Source organism: Aristolochia californica, unplaced genomic scaffold (assembly GCF_029961685.1).
Source record: "Aristolochia californica isolate CCGP_79_NKW_82.1479 unplaced genomic scaffold, dmAriCali1.0.hap1 SCAF_9, whole genome shotgun sequence".
In the NCBI taxonomy this organism is placed as follows: domain Eukaryota; kingdom Viridiplantae; phylum Streptophyta; class Magnoliopsida; order Piperales; family Aristolochiaceae; genus Aristolochia; species Aristolochia californica.
In genome coordinates this window covers 3,001,244-3,025,111 of record NW_027182290.1, presented here as the reverse complement: position 1 = coordinate 3,025,111, position 23,868 = coordinate 3,001,244, and the positions used below count along the sequence as shown (strand labels likewise).

Below are 23,868 nucleotides of genomic sequence, written 5' to 3'. Positions count from 1 at the left end.
GCAGCCGAACTGAAAATTGAATGTAGGAAGATAAAAAATTAGAAACGAAGAAGAACAGGAAGAACAGAAGAGAATAAAAGATCAAGAAGAGGAGAAATACAAACCTGAGTGAAGAACCGAATCGAATGTTGGATGCTGGATGCTGGAGTACTAAAAAACGAACGTAAGAAAAGAAAAAATCAGAAAGAAATATAGTTAAGAGGAAGAAAAAGAAGTGAAAATAGTTGAGGAATTACATGTGTGAAGTGTTAGTGTTTGTAGGCTGTGTTAAGTATTTGGCTTTCTGCACCTAACAAACCGGTCTTTTGGGTTATATTGGTTAGGTGCTTACATGGTATTAGGCTATGTTAAGTATTTGGCTTTCTGCACCTAACAAACTGGTGTTTTGGATTGTATTAGTTAGATGCTTAAGAGGGAAGAGGGGTTTGGCAACAAAACCCAAACAGGGTTGGATAAAATGGAATTTAGAAAAAAGAAAAATAGAAGAACGGTTGTATGACACGCGTGATGGAAGAGGAGACAGTCGCTCTCGTCTTCCCTTTGCTACTCTCTTCTCTTCCCAACTTCGCAGCCATGGCCATCTTGGCCAAGCACCTGGTCACCTGCCACACTCATCAACCCACTTCTTCTCCCTCGTCTCACAAGGACAAAATTACCCCATCTCCACCGCCACCAACAAGGAGATTCGTCCGCCGCGGCTGCCGCCCCTGCTGCCCCCTCGCTCCCTCATCACGACTTTCTTGGCAACTTCGGCGTCTGTAACAACGGCGACGCCCCCAACGGCCCTCGTCTACTCCTAGTGCACCAAGTCCTTTCTCAAGGAACGGTTCTTCGAACCCGGGTTCACCCCCGAAGAGGCTTCCAAGCGGATCAGACAGACGACTGGGGGCTCAAGTCCCTGAGAGAGATGCTCGATACCATGTCATCGAGGTACTTCATCTTCTACATACGGCTGAAATCTTCTTACCTCTCCTCCGACCTCAAAAACGCCTTCTCCACCGTGCCGGCGAGCCGCCGCAGTACTTACGTCAAGACTGCTAACGAGCTCGTCGATAACATCACCGAGGTATTATCTAATTATCGAAAAAAAAACTTTTAATTAAACTACTGCTACTGCTACTGCTACCTGCTGCTGCTGCTGTCCGTTTGTTTAATTTCTGCAGTTGGATCATTATGTTCGGACCCCCAAAAGTGTATGAGTCGTACTTGTACTATGAGAAGACACTCAAGTCACTGGACGATATAGTAGCTCTGTTGGCGTAGAAGAACATTTTCCTACCCGCCATTGCAGACTTAATTTCCATGTTTGTAATTCTCCTTGGTGGGCATATAATCCTCAGGCTGTAATTTATTTGAAATAGAGTTATTGTAATATTTTTGGTTTGTAAAATTTTCCATCATTTAAAATCTCTTCTCAATCTTGTGTCGACCTATAAATAATAAGGTATCTGCAATGGCGCTCTGTTTCCTTTAAGAACAGAGCAGAACTGTAGATATAAAGCCTTAAACTAAGAAATCACAACTCATACACATTCAAGAACAACATTACTAGCATTTCTGAACAACCTTCAGGAAAGAAACTGAGAAAAATCAAACACAACTCTACATATTGCAGAGAGAAGACAACACACCACAGTCGACTAGACCGACGTCTGGAACCGTGTCTAACGCCTGGAGACGGCAACGGAAGACAACAAGATGATCAAAATGAAGACGACGATTCCCACGAAGGAGCCGATCAAGGACCCCGAAATGCGTTCACAGAATGAATTGAACTGCTGGCAAATGGCGAACCAGTTGGCCCGTGCGTTTCCCTTGTGGGCTAAGTACACAATTGCCGCTGCAGCGGAAGCTCCGGCCGTCAACAGCGCCAGCATGGCCTAGCGGAAGAAAACGGAAGAAAAAGAGTCAATCACAGTTTTTGGCCCATAAGAACACTATGTCAAAATCTCCATTTTTTTACCGTGTCTAATAGGATCAAGATAATCCTACTGCCTCTGGCTCCGCTCCGCACAATATGGAAGATGGATAGGGGGATGGAGAGAACAAGGTAGCCGGCAACTATCGAATTAGCAATCACAAAGAACCTGAGAAAGACATGGATTAGATGCTCTGTAGAATCAACAACCGAAAATTTCAGCCACAAGATGATTATTGTAGGGAAATTGAAAAATGGTGCTTACGTGAACGACGGAAGATCATCATATTCAGCCTTGAAACGGATGAACTGTGTGAAAAATGGGAGTGTTTCATTAGTGGTCCCCATGGAAATGGCACTGCCCAGAGCGCCCATGAGAGCAACCAATCTCAAAATGAAATCGAATATGGAGAGGCCCCTGTTCACCCCTCCTGCCCTCTCAGTGGCTGCCCTGGAAGCCTCTCCATTCTCGATGGCTAGCCCTCCCTTCATTGTTAAAAATGCAGAATTCCTTCTTCTGAAAGAATAACCAGTTGAAACTTGAAACTCCCTCTGAGCTGATTCCTTACTGGAACTTGAATGGGGTGATCACAGAAGAGTCAGTATTTATACAATGTCTGCTGCCCATTTGAGAACACAAATTAGGTTGATTGCTGATGAGGCTATAACGTGATATGATCCTACTTGCTAAGCTTTGCTGGGTTATCACAATTATACCTGCTCTCACTTGCCCATTTAATTTATGGAGAGAAGACATCTTCCATCACTCTGAACTGGAGCTCTTCCAACTCCAACAAACAATACCATATATGGGAAAATTCTCGAAAGTCTCTCAAACCACTCCCTTACAGTTGCTTGTTATAGGAAAATGGTGTAGGGTCAATGGCACACCCGGAAGCTTTTAAAACAATCCACCAAATTCTTCTGCTGATGAATCATTGACCTCTTCCCTAGGCTAGATATGTCAAAGGAACCCATTTTGTACTGTGATTCTGTGAAGTTGTTAAAGACTTGTATGCCAACCAATCAGACTTAAAAAACTTTGGGGGACCTCTATATAGAAAGAAGACATGAAGAGCCAGACTGCACACATGTATTTGCCATTAGTAGAGTTGTCCTATGTTCCTGATAAAGCATTGCTCACGAGGATACGGTCTGATCAACTTGACGAATAGTTTATGGTAACTGTTGAAACGGTGTTTGGATTAAGCAAAAAATGCTGCAATTTTTTTTCCTGAGGTCTCCTAGTCTTCACCTGTGGATTAGATTATAATGGTCGAACCACGTTAAATTCCTGTGTTGTTTTTTCTCTTCCGTCGTAACAGTAACATGAACTATTAAAGACTTAAACAGTAAGTTTCATTAGTTGAATATGATACCTTTGTTTTATCTTTATAAAGATATGGGTGTTCATGGTTTAATTCGAAAGGAATTGGCTGAAAACTGAAGAGGAAGGAATTCAGATTTTCTGAAGAAACAATGAGCTCTGTTATCACAAATCCGCAGCTCAGGTACTACTGAAAGTGTCTCAGAAGATGAGAGAAAAATATGATCTAGTAAAGAGAAGAGTATATTCATAGGGGATCATCATTGGAGGACTGGAATGCTGATGGCATTTCAGTTAAGAAGAAAAATTAGAAATCAAGAAAGAGTACCACTGGGGTTTTATCAAGTTACCAAATCTGCCGGAGTCTCACTATAAATCTTATACAAAAACTCAATAAAGATCTCTTCTTTTCCTCATGGATCGTGTTCTAAAGGAATCTTGAAGAGTAAAATCCCGCTGCTAATTTCAAAAAATGGGTATATCCACAACCACCAACAAGCCATTGAAACAGCTGGAGCTCTTTACAAGTCTGCTAAGAAGTTGGATGTTGATGCATTGGAGGCTTGACCCGCCTTTGGCTTGGATCCTGGAAAAATCATCTTGTTGTCAAGAATCAACTTAATATATATAGTCCTGGAAAGATCATTGATTCAATTTGTTAACTTCCACCTTTTTTTTTTTTCTTCTCACGGTCAAACATTGCGGTTCTTTTCTCTGAAGAAAATGGATGACCAAATTGAAATAAACAGCAGAAGGCAAAAAACTGTCAAGCATATCCTATGCCAGATCAGCAAATTCCACAAAGCTTGGGGACCTGCCCAGTTATGTTATCAGAGAGAAATGGTGGCTTGGGAAATACTTATTTACCTAAAGCATTGTTGCTTCCCTTGACCAGTTAAACCCCCTGATTACATAAGCTTTAAGCTCAACTTTCATGGAAGCTCTAGAGGTAATCTTGGACCAACTAGTGCCAGTGAGCTGTCCATGAGTCTGCAGTATATGGCTTCCTTTGTTCTTTCAGTCATTGTAACTCATAGCTCAAAGGGTTGAAGGTTTATATTGAAAATTTGAAAAGGATACCATCATCATTAACTAGGTTTCAAAGAAAAAATCCCTTCAGTGTGCATTGAATAAATTCTTGAGGAGACGTGAAATATTTGTGCCCCATCATAGCCACTCAGATTCACACCTATCAAAGTACAAATTTACTTGATGAGGAACAGCACTTCCAATACTTTGTGAAAGCAATTCCTAATTGATTAGCTTTCTTCCCTAAATTGTATTATGCGGTTTACTGCTTTAATTTGTTTTGCTTTCCTCACTGTCTATTTACTTTTTTTTTTTTTTTGAAAAAGATGTATTTGTATTAATAAGAGAAATTACAGAAAATGGAGTATATCCCTGACAACCTGCGATTGTAGGGTAGCTCCCTGCTTAGCTCACCGTCCATTTACTCCCTAGCAAGTCTTATCTATCTTCTCTTTTTAAGGGAATCTCATTAATATTTTTACAAAAAACAAAGAAAAAAGAAAGACTTTATTCATGACAAATCAGAACAGCAGAGACAAATTTATTCACGTGACCCCAACAGGTATTGGGTAAGGCAATGATGATGATGAAAAAACCATAGAAATCCCAACATAAGAACTGACCTTTCGAAGACGATGAAGCCTTAATATCCACATCCATTCCATCATCATCACTCTCAACAGCCGCCAACTGGCTTTTAGAAGCATTCTGGTCACTTCCTAGTAACTCTTCTAAGTTCCACAACTACATTAACACAAAAATAAAGCATAGATTTATATGATAAAAAGCTCCTCACTGAAAATAAATGATCTGAGAGTATCTGAAGAATTGCAGTATCTTCAACAATGAAGGATTACATAGCCTTCACTAATGCTACCAACCTTTAGCATTTGGTCATGCGAAATACTTCCCAGAAATTTTCTATCATGAGAAAAAGCTGTAGCAACCAAAAAATAGGACGAGCTGCATAAACAATATGAGGCTACCAAATCAAAGTGCATATTGAAGGGGAGCAGATTAAGACACACCGAGGCGTTCAACAGGGTATTCTGAATGCTCAGCGATTGGTTGAATTATCCTGTTTGGTAGAATGCCCATCAACCTACATACAACAAGTTATATATTTGCCTTAGAGATATTTAGACGCTAAACATGCAAATAGAGAAGCTAGTATAGTCCAGATGCTAATTACACAACAAAAACTAAGAATCACCTGATGACTCCATCCTCGGACCCAGAAATCAGTGTATCTTCATCAAGCTGGCACATGAAGACGCATATTTCAATCATCTACCACATAACAAGCTTCTTTCTGTTTGCATTTTACACTGAAAACATAGAAATTTAATATAAATTGGCTCACTTTTAGTAATGCATCAATTGAAGTTGATGGCCCCCGGAAACAGTCACTGGAAGCCACAAATCCAAGAAAAGAGAGTAATATGTTAGCTCTTCTCACTAATTATTAGCATATAATTAGCAGTGATGAGTTTGTACATATCAGAGTCTTTCAACTAACCTCCAATCCTGGAAGTAGCCCCAGGAGTAAAGAAGCAGAGCTCCAGTCTGGGTTCCACAGACAACTTTCCGGCCATTCTGTACACACCACAAACCCTTAAGATGGACTGTTCAATTGGAATTTTGACTTTCGGCAGAGAAAAACATTATGTCCACAGAATGAGTTGTTTGACCATTACTGGGATTTGGATAACCATCAGCCTTTAACCTACTGAAAGAGTAACACATTCAGGAGATGCTGAGGAACATTACCTTCATGATGACTATGGACAAAAGTTCATCTTCAGAAAACTCTGAACGACTTTGGACCTGCCATTAACAAATTATCAAGGTTTACCTTATACAGTGCAACATAAATAAATAAAAGTCCACTTCAAGATGGCAAACCACCTTATTTTTGCGTAGGTTGCAAACCGATAGTGTCCCATCTCCACTATAAATAAGAAAATTTGTCAAATTAGAACTATCAACTGAATGATGCATGATTAAATTATATCAACATTTGAAAACTAGAGACTAGGGAGGCAGGAAAATATGATATACCAAATACTTACCTAGTCCCAAGAAGTTGCATAGAATCAGACACAAAGCACATATCTGAGACATACTCGGCATGTGCATTAAAAGTGTTACAGCACGCATGGTGTCGAGTATCCCACACCTTGCAGATAAAGCATCCAAGGATAAGAAAACTAGGAAGAACAATAAATAAAACCATCAAAGATGGATGCTTGTACTATATAAGAACAGATGGTCAAGGGAAATATACTAAACAATGATATAAAGAACAAAACCAGGAGGTAACTAGACATCAACCTTTATGCATCCATCATCATCTGCTGTACAGAAAGTTGTATCCGTCAAGTTGATCAAGCGAGAGAGTGCAGTCCTTCATCAAATCAAATCTTCAGGAACACCCAAATGAAGGACGCAACGATGAAAAAGATTAAGTTAAAAAAGTCGATGAATAAAGTACCCATGAGCATCTACTAAACGAGTAATAGTATTTCCAGTTTCAACGTCGGTTGCCAGAATTGAGCAGTCACGGGAAGCCGTCGCAATAACTAAACAAGCGTATGCATCCAGAAGCGGAAAAAGTCAATTAGCTCATCACAAACTAATAGCTTTGAACAAGCAAGATTGAAGTTTAAGAAGTACTTCGCCCAGAGTCAACAAACCGAACAGCTCTACAAGATTCTTCGTGTGCATTACAATTCAAAAACCTAAATCGCAAGAGTTGGAGAAATATTAAGTAAAACTGAAATTTACAAGTACCCAGTTGCTACTTGTACAATTGCAAGGGCGAAAGGAACTGAAGAGTTAAAGCAGATGAGAGAACAAATGCTACAATACCTCTGCGGCAGTGAGTCCTCCGCATAGCGATACCTATTTCATGGCAAATATAGAATGAAAACATAAAAAAAGAAAAAAGAGAACATCATTGTATTGACAAAAAAAAAATTAGAGTGAACAAAAGGCAGAAGTAGCAGCTGTGGGAGAAGGTACAGGTGAAGATCGCCGGTTATGAGGCCTGCCGCTACAAGAGAAGAGGATGGGTGGAAATCGAGATCGAACGGAATTTTGCCCAGATTAACCTCCATTGCCCGTTCACGTGAAAGAGAATAATAGTGAGCCGTAGGGTTTTAGACTGGAAAGATAAATCGCAGAGTAAGCTTAGGAAGATGTAAATGTTTTAAAATATAAACCCAGACATCGGATTATGAAAAGGGCCAGGAGGGATTGGACTCTTTTGTTCCTGTAGAATTCCTTTCGAGTTGCCATGAGTCTGGATACCGGACCAGCGAGTCTCGGGTGCTCAGTTCCTAGTCGAAAAACCCTAGTTACCATTAGCCATTGCGCCTCTAATACATCGAGACACTGGCCGTAGCATTTTCTTGGTAAATACTTTGTAATCAGTACTGAGAGTATGAGACGAGATCCCTACAAAGGAAAAAAATGTGATTAGCTGAATTTTAAGTTCCTAATATACTAACCGATATCAAGACACTCACCCTTAGATTACTTCAATTTACAACCTACAGCTTTCTCTTCAGCCAACAATAATTTACAGAGTTTGCCTACCCGACTTCATCTAGTGATTTATTAGAGAAGTAACCTTCAGTAGATCCTTTTTTCGAATAAATAATTCATACCCAGATTCCAGCCACACTACTCACTTTATCCTGTGTATATATGTGCATTTTATTGTGAGTTAAGCTGTCATTCTGCAGTTTCTACTAGCTATAGATCCAAGCAAGTGCAGAACTGCTAACTGGGATGAAACCATTTCATCCTGTGTAGCAGTACTTTCTATAATTGACAACTGCAATATAATATAGATAAGAGGATGCTGAATTGTACACCCAAAAGCAACCAAAGAAGCCAAAATTGCTTTTTTGCTCAAGAGGTTATCAGTAATGAATACATACAAAAATATGTTCAGGTTTTACAAAATAGTCTGTCACAACCTAAACATAAATACTATGCTTTAAGGAAATCAAAGAGACTTGAAGTTATTCAATAGAACTCCAAGATTATCGTATATACATGTCATCTAGCCATTTCAGAGTGGGAATAGCTTTCAGTGCCAACTTGCCAAAATGCTCCATGTTAATTGCATTGCCTACTACATCCAGTTGAGTCAAATTAAGGTCCTCCATCATCCATATTGCTTCCCAGTAATCTGATGCTTCGATGTCAACACTCACATACTCTTCAAGCTTCTGATTGGCTTCCGTAGAGTGAGAGAAGGGCGAAGAACACAGATACCTTGCAGTGTCAATGTGATGCAAACCAATCTCATTATATGAGATATCCAGTACTCGTAGGGACTTGATCAGTCTCAATGGTTCTAAAGCACTGAAACTGCAAATTTTGTTGTTGCTTAGGTTCAACCTGGTGAGAAGTTGCATGACTTCAAGACCTGACACGAGATTTTATGGGAAAGTCAGCAAGAAATCCACACCACAGAACCATCCTGAACAAGCTAATTATTAATCTTTAATCTTGCCAAACCTGCCCTTCCACAAAAATGAATTGTTGAGTGAGGACATGGAAAAATACACTTAATATGCTTTTTATGCTTTTAGCAATAACAGTTTGTGACGAAAACATGCATTATAGTGAATATCATTGATAAAAGAATAAAATTTGTCTTCAAATCCAAAATATGCCCAGAAGACCAAATCTTAGTACCTTCAATTGACTGAAGCTCATTGTGACTGAGATCCAACATCTGGACCCATAGCAAACGCTCAACAAAGCCAAGCCTTGTGATTGATAACTTGCTAAGATGCAAACAGATGTTGCCAGAGGAACTCGTGGGCTTGGATTCCTTATAGTAAGAACAGTGCTGCACCAAGGACTCTCTACTGGAAGTCACCTGCAAAATTATTTGCAAACAATACATTACAGTAAGGTTACCACCATAGGAAAGACAAACAAACAGGTCCAAACAAGTTTTCTCAAGCTATCAGCCCATCTAGACCTCCATAAACATATGCTGCAGTAGAAAGAAAGTTAAACTCACGTTTATCTTTAATGCGTTTCTCTCTTTACAAGATTAAGATAGAAATAAGTAGCTGATGTCTATTTATAACAGAGTCATCCTCTCTGTTCAGCGTAGTAAGAACCAGAACCTTCCAAGAAGTCGCATCACCTCTCTGATAGCAACTGAAAATTCATCAGTGTGGCTACGGAAGAATGTTCTTACTACCTAAGCATACTGAATTTTATCCCCATGGGAATACTGTCAAGTGTATCAGAGAATTGAATTATTGGCCATTGGAAGCCTTGCCAACTTTTGACAATGTTAACAGTAACAAAATGTTCAAAGAATTTAATGAGAATTATAGCACAATTATCTACCCAGAAAACAGGAAAAGGCATTATAGATAAAATCAAGAGCATATAACTACCTTTAAGACGAAAAAGCCATAAAAATACAAGAAGACAGAGTATACTAATGGCTGCTTCCAGTATCTATGTCATTCTAATGCATAACTACTGGCGAACAATAGGAGAAAAAGGACTACATCAGCATCCCAAGGATGGCATAAACAACTCCCAAGAAAAGTTGCCCCAGATCAAACATCACTTATCAGGATGTTGAGAGCTCTGTCTCAACATCTCTAATTTCATTCTCTCTGCTGCAGAAAGGAAAGGTTGTCAATGGTGTCTCACCCAAAAGCCACCTCGTCTCTGATTGATAGAAGTTCATGGAATGTGCACAAACTCTAGGTTAATCTAATTTAACCTAGGCTAATCAATGGATATAAAGTTTTTCTCTCTAAACAGGCTCCTCCAATGGTCATAATATCATTCAGAGATTCTCTTTCAGTTGAAGAAAGAAGTAGGTTAATCTAAAGGTTCTCATTTTTCGATATTTCAGTAAAAGAAATAAGTAGGAAAAAGAGGACACAGGGAAAGAGAAAGTGAGAGATTCATACATACCTCTAGGTTAATCTAAATTAAAGGTGGAAGACGTAGAGGAGAGGCTGTGTTGGCAGACTTGGTAAATCCTTCTAAGTTTTTCATTCCATGAAAGATAAGTCACAGATGCGACTGAAATTTCTTGAAGAAGGCTCAAATCACTACTAACTTCCGTGACCTGTTCTTTGGATGGACCAAACAGTTTTAGTCAAAATCCCTGACAGAAGTCACTCAGATTTCTTCAAAGCCTTCGCAAAAGAGGGCCTCTGACAGGAAATGTGAGAAATGCCGCTACCACTACATGACGATCATGTGAGCTAGAATATATTCTCTAGTCTTCTATGGTTAGAGGTAGAAAATTCAACACTTCTTTAATAGAAAATGACGAGAAGGGTGAGTGGTAGCAGCTTATCAGCTAGAGCTCAGAGATGAAGCTTGATTTTTACCTCAAGGCAGGCATGAACTAGACCGTCAAACTGGAGCGAAAGGCGAGAGAATGAGTAACAGTATCAGGGATTCAATGTATTTTCCCAACCATTTTTTATGGGGGCAACACTGGTTTGGCCATTGTTTTAGTTACACACTGAACAGGTGGAATCTGGAGGAAAATTTTCCAAATCCAAAAATCTGCACAAACAATAAAAAAATTTGGTCAAACAAAAATCTTTCCTATGACACTTTTTCCAACACTCTCTGGCTGGCACAAATACGCACTACGAGGTTTGAGTGTAAGCCTAAGGGTACTCTAAAAAAGGAAGCAACAATACCAGGTGTCTCCACAAGTGTAGTACCTAATGGTAAATCGATTTATTTTTCCAGTTATGAAAGATACATTAGCTACAATGGCACCATAGTAAGAAAAATAAAGTGGCAAAGAACGAAAAAAAATGATGCAGCTAAGTGGTAGCACAGCAAGTCAATGGAGAATCCAACCTGCTCAATAGAGAGACGGGAAGGCTATCTCATGCACAAGGAGGGGAATGGATTTGGTGGAATTAATGACGAGAATAGTGTTGCTAACCCTGAAGAAGCAAAAGTTAAAGAGAGCAGACTTCCCTATTTTAGTTTATTTCCATTGAAAGATGATTTGAAAGTCTCATTTGGAAAGTCTAGATAAGGGGAAATTTTATGTTTTGGTTAAAAAACTGAATTTGCATTTTTTCATAACTATTTGGAAAAAAAAATTATTAACAGAAGGACAAGATATATAGAGCTCTCAAGAGGAGAAAGATAAGAGCTGAACAGCAATGAACAAGAGAACAACATACTGGCAGAGTAACAAGAGGCACCACCTCCCCTGGCCAATCCAGATTACGTCTCAAGCTTCTATCAAATTGAGCTTGAGCCAACTAAACAAGGGGGTGACCTCTCGATGAGAACAAAAGTCTGAAGTTATGGAAGAAGACATCTTGAGGTCCTGGCTGACTGGTGGATTGGTGAAGGGGATATCAAGGTTACTCACCCAAGGGTCTTTAACCGGAAGGATAGGGTCTCCACATCTGTAGGGGCCTCTCAATGAGGAGGAAGTTGTTGATGCTGGTGCTCTCTCCAATTTAGTTGAGAGAGTCTGCTTTAAAAGAAACAAGAAGGACACCTTAATCTGAACTTCAGCAGGCTGCCTCTGCCTATAAGAGGTTGGCAGGTTGAGAGAAGGGCGAAGCGCAAAAGGCAGCTGTCACTTGGAAGATTCCAACACCACCACCACCCCCACCCCCGCAAATAAATAACTAAATATCTTTTGGAGTGCTGCAAGGGGCAAAATCCTCACCTTTGACAATCTCAGAGGATGGGTACTCCTACTGTCAATGGCTCGTGTACTCTTTGTGGTTCACCTGAGGAAAAGGTCACTTATTTGCTCCTCCACTGCCCTGACACTTGGGTGTTCTGGGCACACTTTCTAAACAAGCTGGGAGATAGTGTCTGTCCAGCTCAGCACCTACCAGAAATGCTCAATGGAGTGGTATGTGGTTGCCGAAATTCTGTTCACTGCTCCTCTCTACCTGCCTTGCCCACGTACCCAAGGGGATTTGGTCGGAGAGGAACAACTGCCAATCCATTAATAAATCCCGTGGCCGCAAGCAGGTGATAAACGACATCTCAACATCTATTCTGACCTAGCTCAGCACAAAAAAGGAATTTCAGAGTCCAAATGGTGGCATCCTCGAGAGCAATTGGAACCAAGTAGCTCAACTTTCAGATCCAAAGGCCCATCATGTGGTGGGATGGCTGCATTCCCCACAAGGAATATCAACCTTAACTATGGGTGTGCACTTGGGAGCCCTAGCCAAGATGGAATTGGTGGAATTTTCAGGATGCATGAGGGAGTCACAGTGGCTTCCTACTCAGGTCCAATCGACATGACTGACTGCACTATTGTGGAACTACAAAGTCTCATGCAAGGCATCCTCTTGTACAAATTCTCAATTGGCGGTCCCTAGTGGATTGAAAGTGACTGCAGCGTTATGGTCAACTGGTGTGCTAACGAGGCCAAACCACCGTGGAGGCATTGGTAACGCATCTTGAAATTATGGAACTAATTTCTAGTTTTAATTATATTTGGACTCATGTGCATCGATCAGCAAATAATACAACTGATCTTCTAGCTAAGCAAGGAGCAGCCCTTCAATATCACATTGGAAGGGCCCCTCTACCTAAGTTTTTATTTCTTATCTCTGGAATAAAACTTTACCTTACAAAAAAAAAAAAAAAAAAAAAAAAAAAAGAAAAAGAAAGGAAGACTGCCTCTCTCCAGATGTCCCAACTAATGGAGCAGGACAAGTGATCATGCTCCAGGAGTTGACTGCCCAAAGAAATGAGATGGGTAGTCCTCTCTAGATTAGGTAGTCTAGATATAATAATTCCCTAAGTTATCACTTCAAGATATGAGTTAGTTCCTGTTAAAAATTTGCTAGAAAGCAAGTAAGAGTCTATTTTTAGTGGAAATTGAGTAGACCTCTTCTTCTAATAGTAGCAATCTTACCTACTATAGGCGAGAAAAAAGAGTTTCCAAAGCAGGTAATCTAAGTGCCTACAAAAGGCCTCATATGAAATAAGAAGAGCATCTTTTGATTAATTGAACATAATTTTGAATATACTACTGGCCACATAGAAGTTATTTCTTTTTTTTTCTCTCTCTCTCTATCATGCTACATTTCCTGACACCTGAAACCCCTAGTTCTTGCCTTTCAAGTTTTACCTGTAAACTTAAAGTCAGACTGTAATTTCTTGTTGTTCCTTAAAACTCTGTATGACCCATATACTTAAGAAGGCTTCTATTTAATTATTTCTTGAACTAAACCGCATGCAGTTTCACTACTTCAGTTACCTATTCTAGGCCAATATCTCACTTAACATGTTTTACTGGCAGTGCACTTCAATAAAATTACTCTTTCAAATACCACTTTCATGCTATGTCTTATTTGTCTGCGGAATTGTCATTGCAACCATCAGGACCCACAATGTAGCTTGATGGTTGATGCAACTAGAACCTACTGAATCAATAAAAAACAACCATGTTTATTAAAAATTATTTTGGTTCCTTTTCTAATGTCTACCTTGAAAGCCAGGAAATAGGTAAGTCTACCATTTGGTACAACGAACTCAGTTTTGGACCTTCATAACTGTCTTTAGGTCTTGAAAGGTTTTTAGGTTGTGTATTCATAGGATGAACTTTTCACAGTTCAACCAAACCTAGATATGATAAACATTAAGAATAATTTGAAATGAATATCAAACAGGATCTGCAACTCACCTGCTCTAGTATAAGTAAGCTGCGCTCGTCCATGTAGTATCTGGAACGTACAGGATCAAGCTTCATCAAATCATTATAGAGTTCCAAAATCTCTTTAGAGTGGCTCCTTCTGTCGTTGGATAGGACCATCAACTCATCAAGAGCCATTAATAAACGTGCAAGTGTAAGCTTCCCTATTTTACTGAGAATGAAATAAATTAAAGAAAATCAACAATGCAATACTAGGATGTGATAAAGAGAGAGAGAGAGAGAGAGAGAGAGAGAGATTCCTCAAAATAAAATATTCACCAACAAACTTAAAAAAATAATAGTGAGAAGAGACTAACCAGTCCATTTCAGACAACAACTCCCGGAACAGATTTATGTCATTCTCAATGGCTTCAATATTCCACTTTGAAACCATTGCATGATGCTCCTTATGGATTTTTGTGGTCTCAAATGAAACACCAAAAAACAATAAGTTCTTAAGAATATCTTTTTCAATATAAAAATTTTCTTCTTTCCATACAACCACCTCCCCCTCAGATTTTTCACCACAGACCACTGAATGATCTTGTAAGTTAAGGGAAAATTCTAACTGAGAAGGATATCCACAGTGGAAACCATTTGATGAAACGATGCCCACAGCATGTCCAATGACAATCTCAACAGGATAAACTTTTGAAGGGTAAGATTTCATATCAGGAATTTTCAGGTATGTCAACCAAGCTCGGGCGAGTCCTGATTTGTTCGTCGATATGGCCTTCCACATAAGATCATCACATATACTAAGCTCAGACTTAACAGTTACAGTAGACAAGTTAACACCTCCTACTGGCTGATTGAAATATAAAATTAGGGGAAGAGCTCCCTCCATAATGGAAGTCGTGAACAGATGCAAAACAGAACCATGAGCCGGAAAGGAAGAAATCAGGAACGGAGCTTCTGGAGTGACTGTTTGATCTAGAAGCCAGAGATGATAAAACCATCCACTCTGATCATCTGGATCTGTAAAAATAGCTTGGTGTATGAGATCGTACTCTTCCATCAAGACCTTTTCCCTTGGATAGAATCCCTTAGCCTTCTCTCTTAGCAAATTAGACAGAAGAACACTGCAGGAGAAAAATTAGCAAATTATGAAATGCATATTCTTAAAACAAAAGGAGATATAAGATCTGCATTAAACATCCTATACATAGAGCAAACAAGAACAGCCAAAAGGTAGCAATTAAGTATTCTGCAATAGACTATACATACAAATCAAGTAGAATAAACTATCCTTTTCAAGTAGTTAACATTTAGATAGAACTTTTATAGATATTGAAGGGATACCTTTCTCTGGGTGAACACAAAGGAGAAATTTCTCAGAATGGACTTAACATTTAAACTCCTCTTATGTTTCCATCGATACAACTATATCTTCTGCTAAAGGTTGTCCAAGAACCTAGGAAGTTGAAAAGGAAAACAAAAACTTCCCCAGAAATAAAGAAAAATATAAGGGCAAAGAGCTTAAATTGCTAAAAGAAAAATAAAACCCTACCCACCTAATTGCAGTTTGAGTAGTAGCTTCACCTGGTTCAATTTTTTGGCCCAAACACACTCAGTTACTTCTAAATATGATTTCAGTGATTCGCTCAGCTGCGTTGTCCAAATTCCTGTTTTCAACAGTTTCAAACAATGTGTCCTAGAAGCTTAAGACATTCAAGCTGAGGAAAATAAAGTTTTTAGGCAAAAGAATAAAATCAATGATTTTTCTTAGTTTTTTTTTTATTAAGATGTATTAATAAAAACAAGAGAAATTACAAAAGAGGAGGGAGCAAATCCCTTACAACCAGCGATTGTAGGGTAGCTCCCTGCTTGGCAAGTACATCTGCTGCCGAATTTGCGGATCTCGGAATGGGGGACCAAATACAAGATACAATTGAGGTAATTTCTAAAATCTCCCGAAAGATATCCCAATGTCGCCACAGGGGAGGGGATGCACACTCACACCATCCAATGACCACCTTTGAGTCCCCTTCAATATGAAGAGGACCGTTGCACTTGTCTCTGAAAACACTGAGCCCAGAGAGGAGGCCATGAAGCTCTGTTTCTTGCACAAGAGTACTTGCTTCTTAATGCAAACATCAGTTTTGGCTCAATAAAGAAGCTTTTGGAAAAGCTCTAAAACAATCAAAAGTTATGTGGTCCCAAAAGGATGATAGCAAAGAGTTGCAGGTTCACTTAAGTTGACTGTATTATTAAAGATTTTGAGTCAAGTTGACAAAAAAAATTGAGGTTCATAGTCCACAAATCAGTAGGCCAAGTAGCTGAAAGCCTCGAACAAGGTTTCATCAAACAACAGAGGGAATTAGCTAGTGCAGCCATCAAGCAGATCTATATGTACCTATAGCCCTAATGTAGTGAAGGTCTATGTAATGAATGGGCTGTGCCAATAGCACTGGTCCATTGTGTCATTTCATTCTTTATTTTTAAGTTTTCTAAGAGTACATAAGGTGGTTATGTCTTTTGAGTCCTAGTTTTAGTGAAACATAGAATTAACGGTATGAGTCCTACTTCTGAGCAAGTCCAGAGAAACCACTCAAGCTGTCCATTTAACCGATGCAAGGGAGAGTCAGAGGGCCCTTTGGCATAATCCAATTTTATCATTCGCTCACTTTGTATTTCCTGCAATTCATAAGATGAAGACCAATAACATTCAGATTGTTGCAGCTGAATTCCCTCAACTAGTGGTGTCCCCCCATGTTTTTTTGTTTCTTGAGTTACATACTATAACACATGTGTAATCACAAAAAGCACCAGAAAGGGGAAGAGAAATAGAAAAATAATACGTAATAATAATATGAAAAAAAATGGTAACAACCTTCTCATACCATCGATTATGCCATGCAGAATAATTGCTGAAGTTAGCATCTATCTTCTCTGTCGTGAACTTTAGCTCTTCTTCTGCAGGAACATTCTTCAATGCTGCCACAAATCTTGAAAATGAACAAATCCGAGAAAACTTCCTCATCAGAGATTAGATTATCCTAACAAATATAAAACAACAATATCAATTCTCACCTTCTATAATTCCAACCATGGAAATTCCGTGAATCAAGTTTCAACAACTTATCCAGAAGTAAAAATTCATTGTTTATTGATGAAAAGCCCTTGCTTAAAACCCATTTTCTGTGATGCCATGCTCCATAACACTTAGGATTCCGTCTCAACGAGCTTTCCACCTTCAAAGAGGAAAAAAAAAAATAAGACTAGCCTAACCACCGGAAAATCAAATAAAATGCAACCTTTTATAGCATCGAATCCCACCACTTTGAGCTCTTCGTCAAGAATAGCTTTGATAGAATCACTATCTGTCAAGGGCTGCAAACGATTTTCAACAACAAGTTTTCTGTAATTCCAAGCGGTGTAGATTTCAGGATTGATTTCGAGAAGCTTGGAGGAGATATCGAGAGCTTGCTTGTCATATCTGAAAGAACAACGAAGTCTACAATTCATCAGAAAACCTATAACATCTAGTCATAGAGAGAGAGAGAGAGAGAGAGAGAGAGAGTACATTTTGTTTTGGTGGTTAAAAAGAAGCTGAGATTGAATATTGGCGAGCTCAGTAGCCTTGGCGATCGAATCTGCACTTTCAGGGTTCGGGGGCTTGCGAGGTCGGCCGTGCATCTTTGTATCTTATACAGGAAAAGAGACCAACACCTAAGTAAAGTAAACAAGAGCAAGCCCAAGATCTGAGAGAATAAAAATTGAAAAGGGAGCTGGATAAAATTTCGGGTTGATTACTCTCCCGTCCCAGAATATAGAAATGCACAAAATTTAAAATTTATTTTTTTCCATGAAAAATCTGGCTTTATTAGAGAACCATACCGATTCAAGTTTTGATGTCTGCTCGCTCTATAGAACAGAACAGACTATTAGAGAAAAAACGGAACGGCTAACGAACAACAGAGCTGGCATTTGCAGAAAGAAAAAGAATTGAGACTCACCGCCAGCTGACTTTATAGAGCACTCGCTAAGCAGTAAAGGGTCTTGACGAGCTTGAGACACGGGTGGCAACCCAGAATCAGACGCACATAGCAACGAGTAGGAAGAGGAATAAGAGGAAGGCAAGGTAGTATCGAGTACACCAGCACGGTAAGTGTCGTGTTCAAGCCCCAGAAAAAGGAAGAGGAACAAAAATTTCGACTGTGACTGAAAGATGGAAATTCTCGAGACGAGAAGCGTAAACGCGTACAAGAAATCTGCCGAAAATATGGACCGGGGTGGCATCGAGCCCATCGAGTTCGAGCCGAGCTTCGAGCCCATCGAGTTCGAGCCGAGCTTCGAGCCCATCAAGAAATCTGCCGTGTTTGATTTAAATATTTCGATTCGAGTTTTGAGCCTAAAATTATTATCGAACTCGAGCCCATCGAGTTCGAGCCGAACTCGAGCCTCAACATACATTTAAAACTTTTCAAAAAATATATACTAAATAAAATATATATAAAATTATATATATATTTTACATAAAATTAGGCATAACCTATATATATATATATAATACACGTATAAGATTGGGCATAACCTCTACTTAAAATTAAGCATAATCTATATATATATATAATACTTATATAAAATTTGACATGACCTCTATTTAAAATTAGGCATAATCAACATACATAGTACCTACATAAATACTCCATAAAATTGTTTATACATTCCATAAACACTCCAATAAATTATTTATATATTCCATAAAATAGTCTAAACACTCCATACACTGCATAATATTATAAATAAATTTCATACAATAATCAAACACAACAAAATTAAATGAAATATCACTATCAATTTATAATCACCCAAATAAAAACTATAAATCCGTTATAAATTTACAAACTATAGTTATTTCTCTTCATGCTATAAAATAATATACATCCTTGCTTGAGCAAAATCTTCACCTATGACAAAAACAAAAAAATAAAATTAGTTATTGTCAGATAAAAAAATACTCTTCCATTAGTAGTTACTTAATGTAGTTAAAAATATTAAAATTACCATGATGAGAAAAACATGAAAAATCATGTAGCTGGTAGTATTATCTTTACACTCTTCTTCTCAAGCTGTAACCATAAAACAAAATTTAAATAAATAAAACTAAAAAATATCATAATAAATAATTAATAAAATAAATTCACCTTTTGATTTTTCGTTATACCGTGAAGAGTCCGAACCCAACCACTGCGACAAATCGAAGTTTGAAATGTATTTGGTACCAAGGAAGAACGATACGAGTCTATTAACTCTACCACCAACACTAAATAATGACTCTGAAGCTATTGTGGATATGAGAATTATAAGGGGGGGTTAGTCAACAATCCCAAAATTTGAAGTTTATCTTTATCTCCTGCTTCAAATTCATTTAATTCCTCTGCATGAAATTCAATTTCAAACTTGGTGAGAGTATGGACGAGTTCATATATATTGGAAAACAGTTTCCAGTGTTAATGCCCCAAAATAAGAAAAATATAAAAAACAAGAAAATGAGTAACTTATAATAGTATACTTAATTAAAACATAATATTTAAACCCCAAATCAGGTAAAACAAACATGATTACAACACAAATAAGTAATTTAATGTATAATTAAAATAAATTAATATATTAATTAATTAAATTATATATTATATTATTTAATGATTGTAATTTATTATACATCAATACAATAATTACGTGAGCCAATTAACTGTATACATGATTAATTATAAAAAATAAAAAAAATAAACAGGAAAATTTGATCAAATGCTAACTTTAACACAATTTACAAGTTTTTTTTTTTTTTATATAAAAACCACACGTGCGAAACTCGCATGTGTGAACTGCATGTGCGAGTTCACACGCTGTGCAATACGGAGCGTCGAGGGGGGAAAATAATCTCCCCCCCTCAACTTAGGTCTCTGAACTTTAGGTATCCAGGGGTTCCCGTTCCAGCGAGAGCGGTGGCCGACTGATTTGACGGCGGCAGCAGGCGGTGGTACGGGGGTGACGACAACGGGAGAGGGTCTAGAGCAGCCGCTCTAGTTGGGGTACGACGAGGCGAGGGCGACGACGATGAGAGGCAGAGAAGGCGATGAGCAGGGGGAAGGATTAGGTGCGGCGGCGGCGAGAGGGAGAAGGGAGATGGAGGCCGAGAGAGGGAATTTTGGAGGAAGAAGAGAGAAGGAAAGGAGGAGACGAAGACAGCGAGGGCGGCAGAGAGACAGATTTTTTTTTTCGGGAGAGAGTGCGAGACTCCCGAAAATTTGCCCCATCCTGTCACTCGTTAAATTAACGAGTCGGCTCACGAGCCGATGAGCCAAACCTGGCTCTGCTCGAGCTCAGCTCGTTAACCTAAACGAGACCATTTCTGAGTTCGAGTTCGGCTCGAGCTCGATATATAACGAGTCGAACCGAGCCGGAACCGTGCCGAACACGAGCCGCTCGTGAGCCGGCTCGGTTCGAAGCCACCCCTATTGCTCATCATGTCTTTGGCATCCTTCCCTCCATTCCCAGCTCAGTTATTAGCAGAAACTAGAAGCAAATTCGTCCACTACAGAGATCATCCCCTCCCACATCAGTTGCCTCCATTCCCAGCTCAGTCATTCGCAGAAATTAGAAACAATGTGTTAACTACAGATATCACCTTAGTTATATTTGGAATTATAGCATCATGCTATATATTGAAGTTACCCTTTAGTTTTAATTGTTGGTGTGCCCCTCCCCCGATTTCCTACTGGTAGGGTCGGAGAGTCTCATCTCCAATTTCCAATTTCTTAGTGGGAGTAAGGGATCCTGCCTCCCCCTCTCCAGCAATAGGTGAGAGCAGCCATTAAATTCAACCGGCTAAATCTTTCTTTAACATGTAAATAAACTAAACTACTCAAATAAGAACGATATCGTGACTCTTTAGTCTCACAGTTTACTCAGTTATTTAAAGTCGGCCAACTTTAGTGTTAATTGTCAGGTCAGCCTTGATTTTTAGATCATTTTATTCTTTCTAGACGTCTGGATAAGCCACCTTTTTTGTGTTTAGCTGTCCCTCATCTCTACAATTACATTAAAATGATGAAGTATGGCATCAAAACTGAAGTTTAATCCATTCACCTCTTAAAATGAAATCCTATTTAGGAATATGGCGGAATTGACAATGCCTGCTGTAAAGTGCCCAAACAGAGTTACTGGCAAGCTTATCAAAGAATTCTGTTTAGGAAAGACAGGATCATTATCTCTCTTATCCTTCACATTCAAGTGATTTAACCCAGAAAAACAAATTTCTTTGTTCCAGTTTCACCCATCTTCTTATAAAGCAAGCTAAATGATATAAAAATAGTTTCTTCGTCCAACTTAATAGCAAAATGGACAAACAAAGAGAGGAAAAGAGAAGTCAGAGACACAGTAAGGAGAAGAATCTTTACAGTCTCATTACTGGTGATGTTGGCATTGACATTTCACTGTCTGCTTACTCTCAAATTCACTTCACCTCCAACCAATGATGCTTTCAAATTCACATTTCTCTCTAAAGTTTTATCTGCTTTCCTTGTTTTGCCCTAGCAAAGTGGAACAACAAATATAGGATCTTTGATATAATATCTAGCTCTGTTAACATAATAAGCAATCTCGATACTGATCATTTGCCAATTCGCATGGTTGGTTGAGTGTCTCAAGAAAATTAATATCATGTAGGATAAAGTAACAGAGGGACCAAGTTTTGCACTACAAAGTCAAAGAATACAGAAGGAAAAAAGTTAAAAAATTGCTCATTTGCCATGTCTAGTGCTTATTGAAGATAGAAGTTGTTCACTTGCTTTTGCTTTCTCTGGTCATAACCAAGTCCTTCAACTATGTAGCAGCCATGCAACATCCATCTGTTATAGTTACTTTCAGCTACTAAATTTATGCTTTAGGAAGTCGAAGCAGCTCCTTCATGTGATGATTTACAGAACCAATGTTTCACAAACAGGTCTCCCTTTTAGCTTCTAAGATTACTTCAGGTCTCACAGATTTTGTTTTTGAAAATCGAGTGAAATCTGCTGTGGAGGATGGCCTGTTCAACCAATTCATTTGGAACAGCAGAAAAGGGAATTTGTTTCTCCAAATGACTGCATTCTGAAACCATTCATGAACCAACTGGTGTTTGAGTTGTTTATCCAGTGATTCATACACAATGGGCACCAAAGTTCTCCATCTTCTTCTCTAGATCTTGATTTCTTTATAATTGTCATCCTGTTCTTCTTTCCTCGCCGTCTGTATCCCCTAGTTTACTTCTGCTTGGTGCTTTCCTCTGAACTCCAAATGAAAGGGTAACGAAACTACTCAGACACCCAACTGGCGTTTGTGCAGTGATTTACCCACAAAGGCAGCAAACTTCTCCATCTTCTTCTCTTCGTGTTGATATCTTTATCATCCTATTATTCTTTTCTCACCTTCAGAATCCTCCTGTCTATTGCAGCTTGATTAAACCATAATGACGAAGACCCATCAAAATTTATGTCATTTCGGTACCGCAGTTTTCCACTCGTATCATCCAATGGCGTGCTTTCGTTGTAGGAGCTTGACCAGTAGTGGCGACGAATATTTTAATGAGATTAATCTACAGGAAGAAGCTCGAAAACTAGCAAATGAAGGAATGCTTTTGTGTAACTGTTACCTTCGTGCTCTTATCGTCAACTAGTCAGAAGGATAACTAAATACAACGACAGAAACCTCATCGTAACAGTTTCCCAATATCACTGCAACGGTTTTCAATCTCGAAGTTCAATTGAAAAAACATCAGAATAATCTCGTGTACCCATCTCCTTCCTGCCTATACCACCGAAAACTGAGAAGAGATGATCAATTACATCGACCGGTTTCGTAAATCTCGCAGAAACTTCATTGTAACGTTTTCGAAACACGAAGTTCAATTTCAAAAAACATTAGAATGAGATTTTTCACACGTAATACTAGAAATGGAGGACCCTATCTAGTTGCAGGTGAGCCGGATCTCAAAGTGGTGTCGTCGAATGCGAGAGTTTCGGGCAAAAACGAAGTAAAATTGACCAAAAAGCGAGAAGGCCGATATATCGTCCGACACAACCCCGAAAGTATACCGATACAAACGGGATATCGGCCGTTACAAATCCTTCGTAACGGGTTTTCTTCTACGTAACGGCAACTAACCTGACCGAGTCACAATGAGTTGACACGATAAATCCTATTGGAGCCGAGTTGACCTGATCAGTACCTATCCGCTATGCCTCGAGTTTATTTGGTTACATAAATATTGAGTTAACTCGATCGATCTATACCTATTTGAGCCGCGTTAACCCGGTCTATACCTGTCGGCCTCGTAAAGGCCACTAACCAGACCGGGTCAAGTTTGAGTTAGCCCGGGCCATACATATCCGAGAAGAGTCGACCCGGTCTATAAACCTGTCCATAAATAGCTGACTACTCTCCGGCTTTCTGTCCAGACATCACCGGAGCGGAAGAAGGCGACTTCAATAGTATCTTTGATCTCTACAGCCAACCGTTTTCCTCCTCCTCAGACTTTAAACAGAGGCGGCGCCACCCATCTCGAAACCTCGTCCGTTAATTATACAGAAACTGTCGAACGCAGACAGTAGACAAGGCGATCACTCTTCAATTGTCCCTCCAACCAAAAGTTTTACCGTAGAAGCGATTTTTGCAGATAGAAGCAATTTCAACAGGAAAGAAAAGAGTGAATCGTACGCCGAAAAGAGATGTCCACAAGAGAGAGGATCTTCTGAAAATTCATGGGGACGGAAACAGACTCCAATTGTCACAAAACCTTTTTGTTTCCCTAAACAGAACGACTTTGGCAGGGTTGAGAATCCACACGATGAGGCTACGTATGAAAACGGATTATTTCAATTCACTGGTTGTGGAGAACTT

At 39.1% G+C, this 23,868-nt stretch overlaps 3 protein-coding genes across 6 annotated transcripts; all 3 read right to left on the bottom strand.

Annotated features, from left to right (window-relative positions):
* Nucleotides 1–1,514: 1,514 nt before the first annotated feature.
* On the bottom strand, nt 1,515–2,469 carry LOC137942176 (casparian strip membrane protein 1-like). The gene is made up of 3 exons (XM_068787870.1): nt 2,184–2,469; nt 1,964–2,087; nt 1,515–1,880 (listed from the first exon to the last, which is right to left on the bottom strand). The coding sequence occupies exons 1-3, from the start codon at nt 2,408–2,410 to the stop codon at nt 1,665–1,667; spliced, it is 567 nt and encodes a 188-aa protein (XP_068643971.1). The 5' UTR covers nt 2,411–2,469; the 3' UTR covers nt 1,515–1,664.
* Nucleotides 2,470–3,467: 998 nt separating this feature from the next.
* On the bottom strand, nt 3,468–7,733 carry LOC137941387 (WD repeat-containing protein 55-like). Its single transcript, XM_068786770.1, has 15 exons — nt 7,299–7,733; nt 7,146–7,178; nt 6,951–7,015; nt 6,769–6,856; nt 6,609–6,681; nt 6,347–6,453; nt 6,183–6,225; nt 6,045–6,101; nt 5,794–5,870; nt 5,638–5,683; nt 5,488–5,534; nt 5,303–5,376; nt 5,156–5,211; nt 4,898–5,018; nt 3,468–3,831 (listed from the first exon to the last, which is right to left on the bottom strand). Exons 1-15 carry the CDS (start codon nt 7,391–7,393, stop codon nt 3,767–3,769), a joined length of 1,047 nt encoding a protein of 348 aa, XP_068642871.1. The 5' UTR covers nt 7,394–7,733; the 3' UTR covers nt 3,468–3,766.
* Nucleotides 7,734–8,158: 425 nt separating this feature from the next.
* On the bottom strand, nt 8,159–18,134 carry LOC137940992 (geranylgeranyl transferase type-2 subunit alpha 1-like). 4 transcript variants are annotated; one of them, XM_068786170.1, is made up of 9 exons: nt 17,943–18,134; nt 17,510–17,655; nt 17,263–17,422; nt 17,017–17,177; nt 16,827–16,931; nt 14,301–15,065; nt 13,975–14,155; nt 8,988–9,174; nt 8,159–8,715 (listed from the first exon to the last, which is right to left on the bottom strand). In XM_068786170.1, exons 2-9 carry the CDS (start codon nt 17,620–17,622, stop codon nt 8,327–8,329), a joined length of 2,061 nt encoding a protein of 686 aa, XP_068642271.1. In that variant the 5' UTR covers nt 17,623–17,655; nt 17,943–18,134; the 3' UTR covers nt 8,159–8,326. The 4 variants fall into 4 exon arrangements, with proteins under 4 accessions (XP_068642271.1, XP_068642274.1, XP_068642273.1 ...); XM_068786173.1 differs by having other exon boundaries at nt 17,510–17,630; XM_068786172.1 differs by lacking the exon at nt 17,943–18,134 and adding an exon at nt 17,824–17,902.
* Between the last annotated feature and the right edge of the window lie 5,734 nt (nt 18,135–23,868).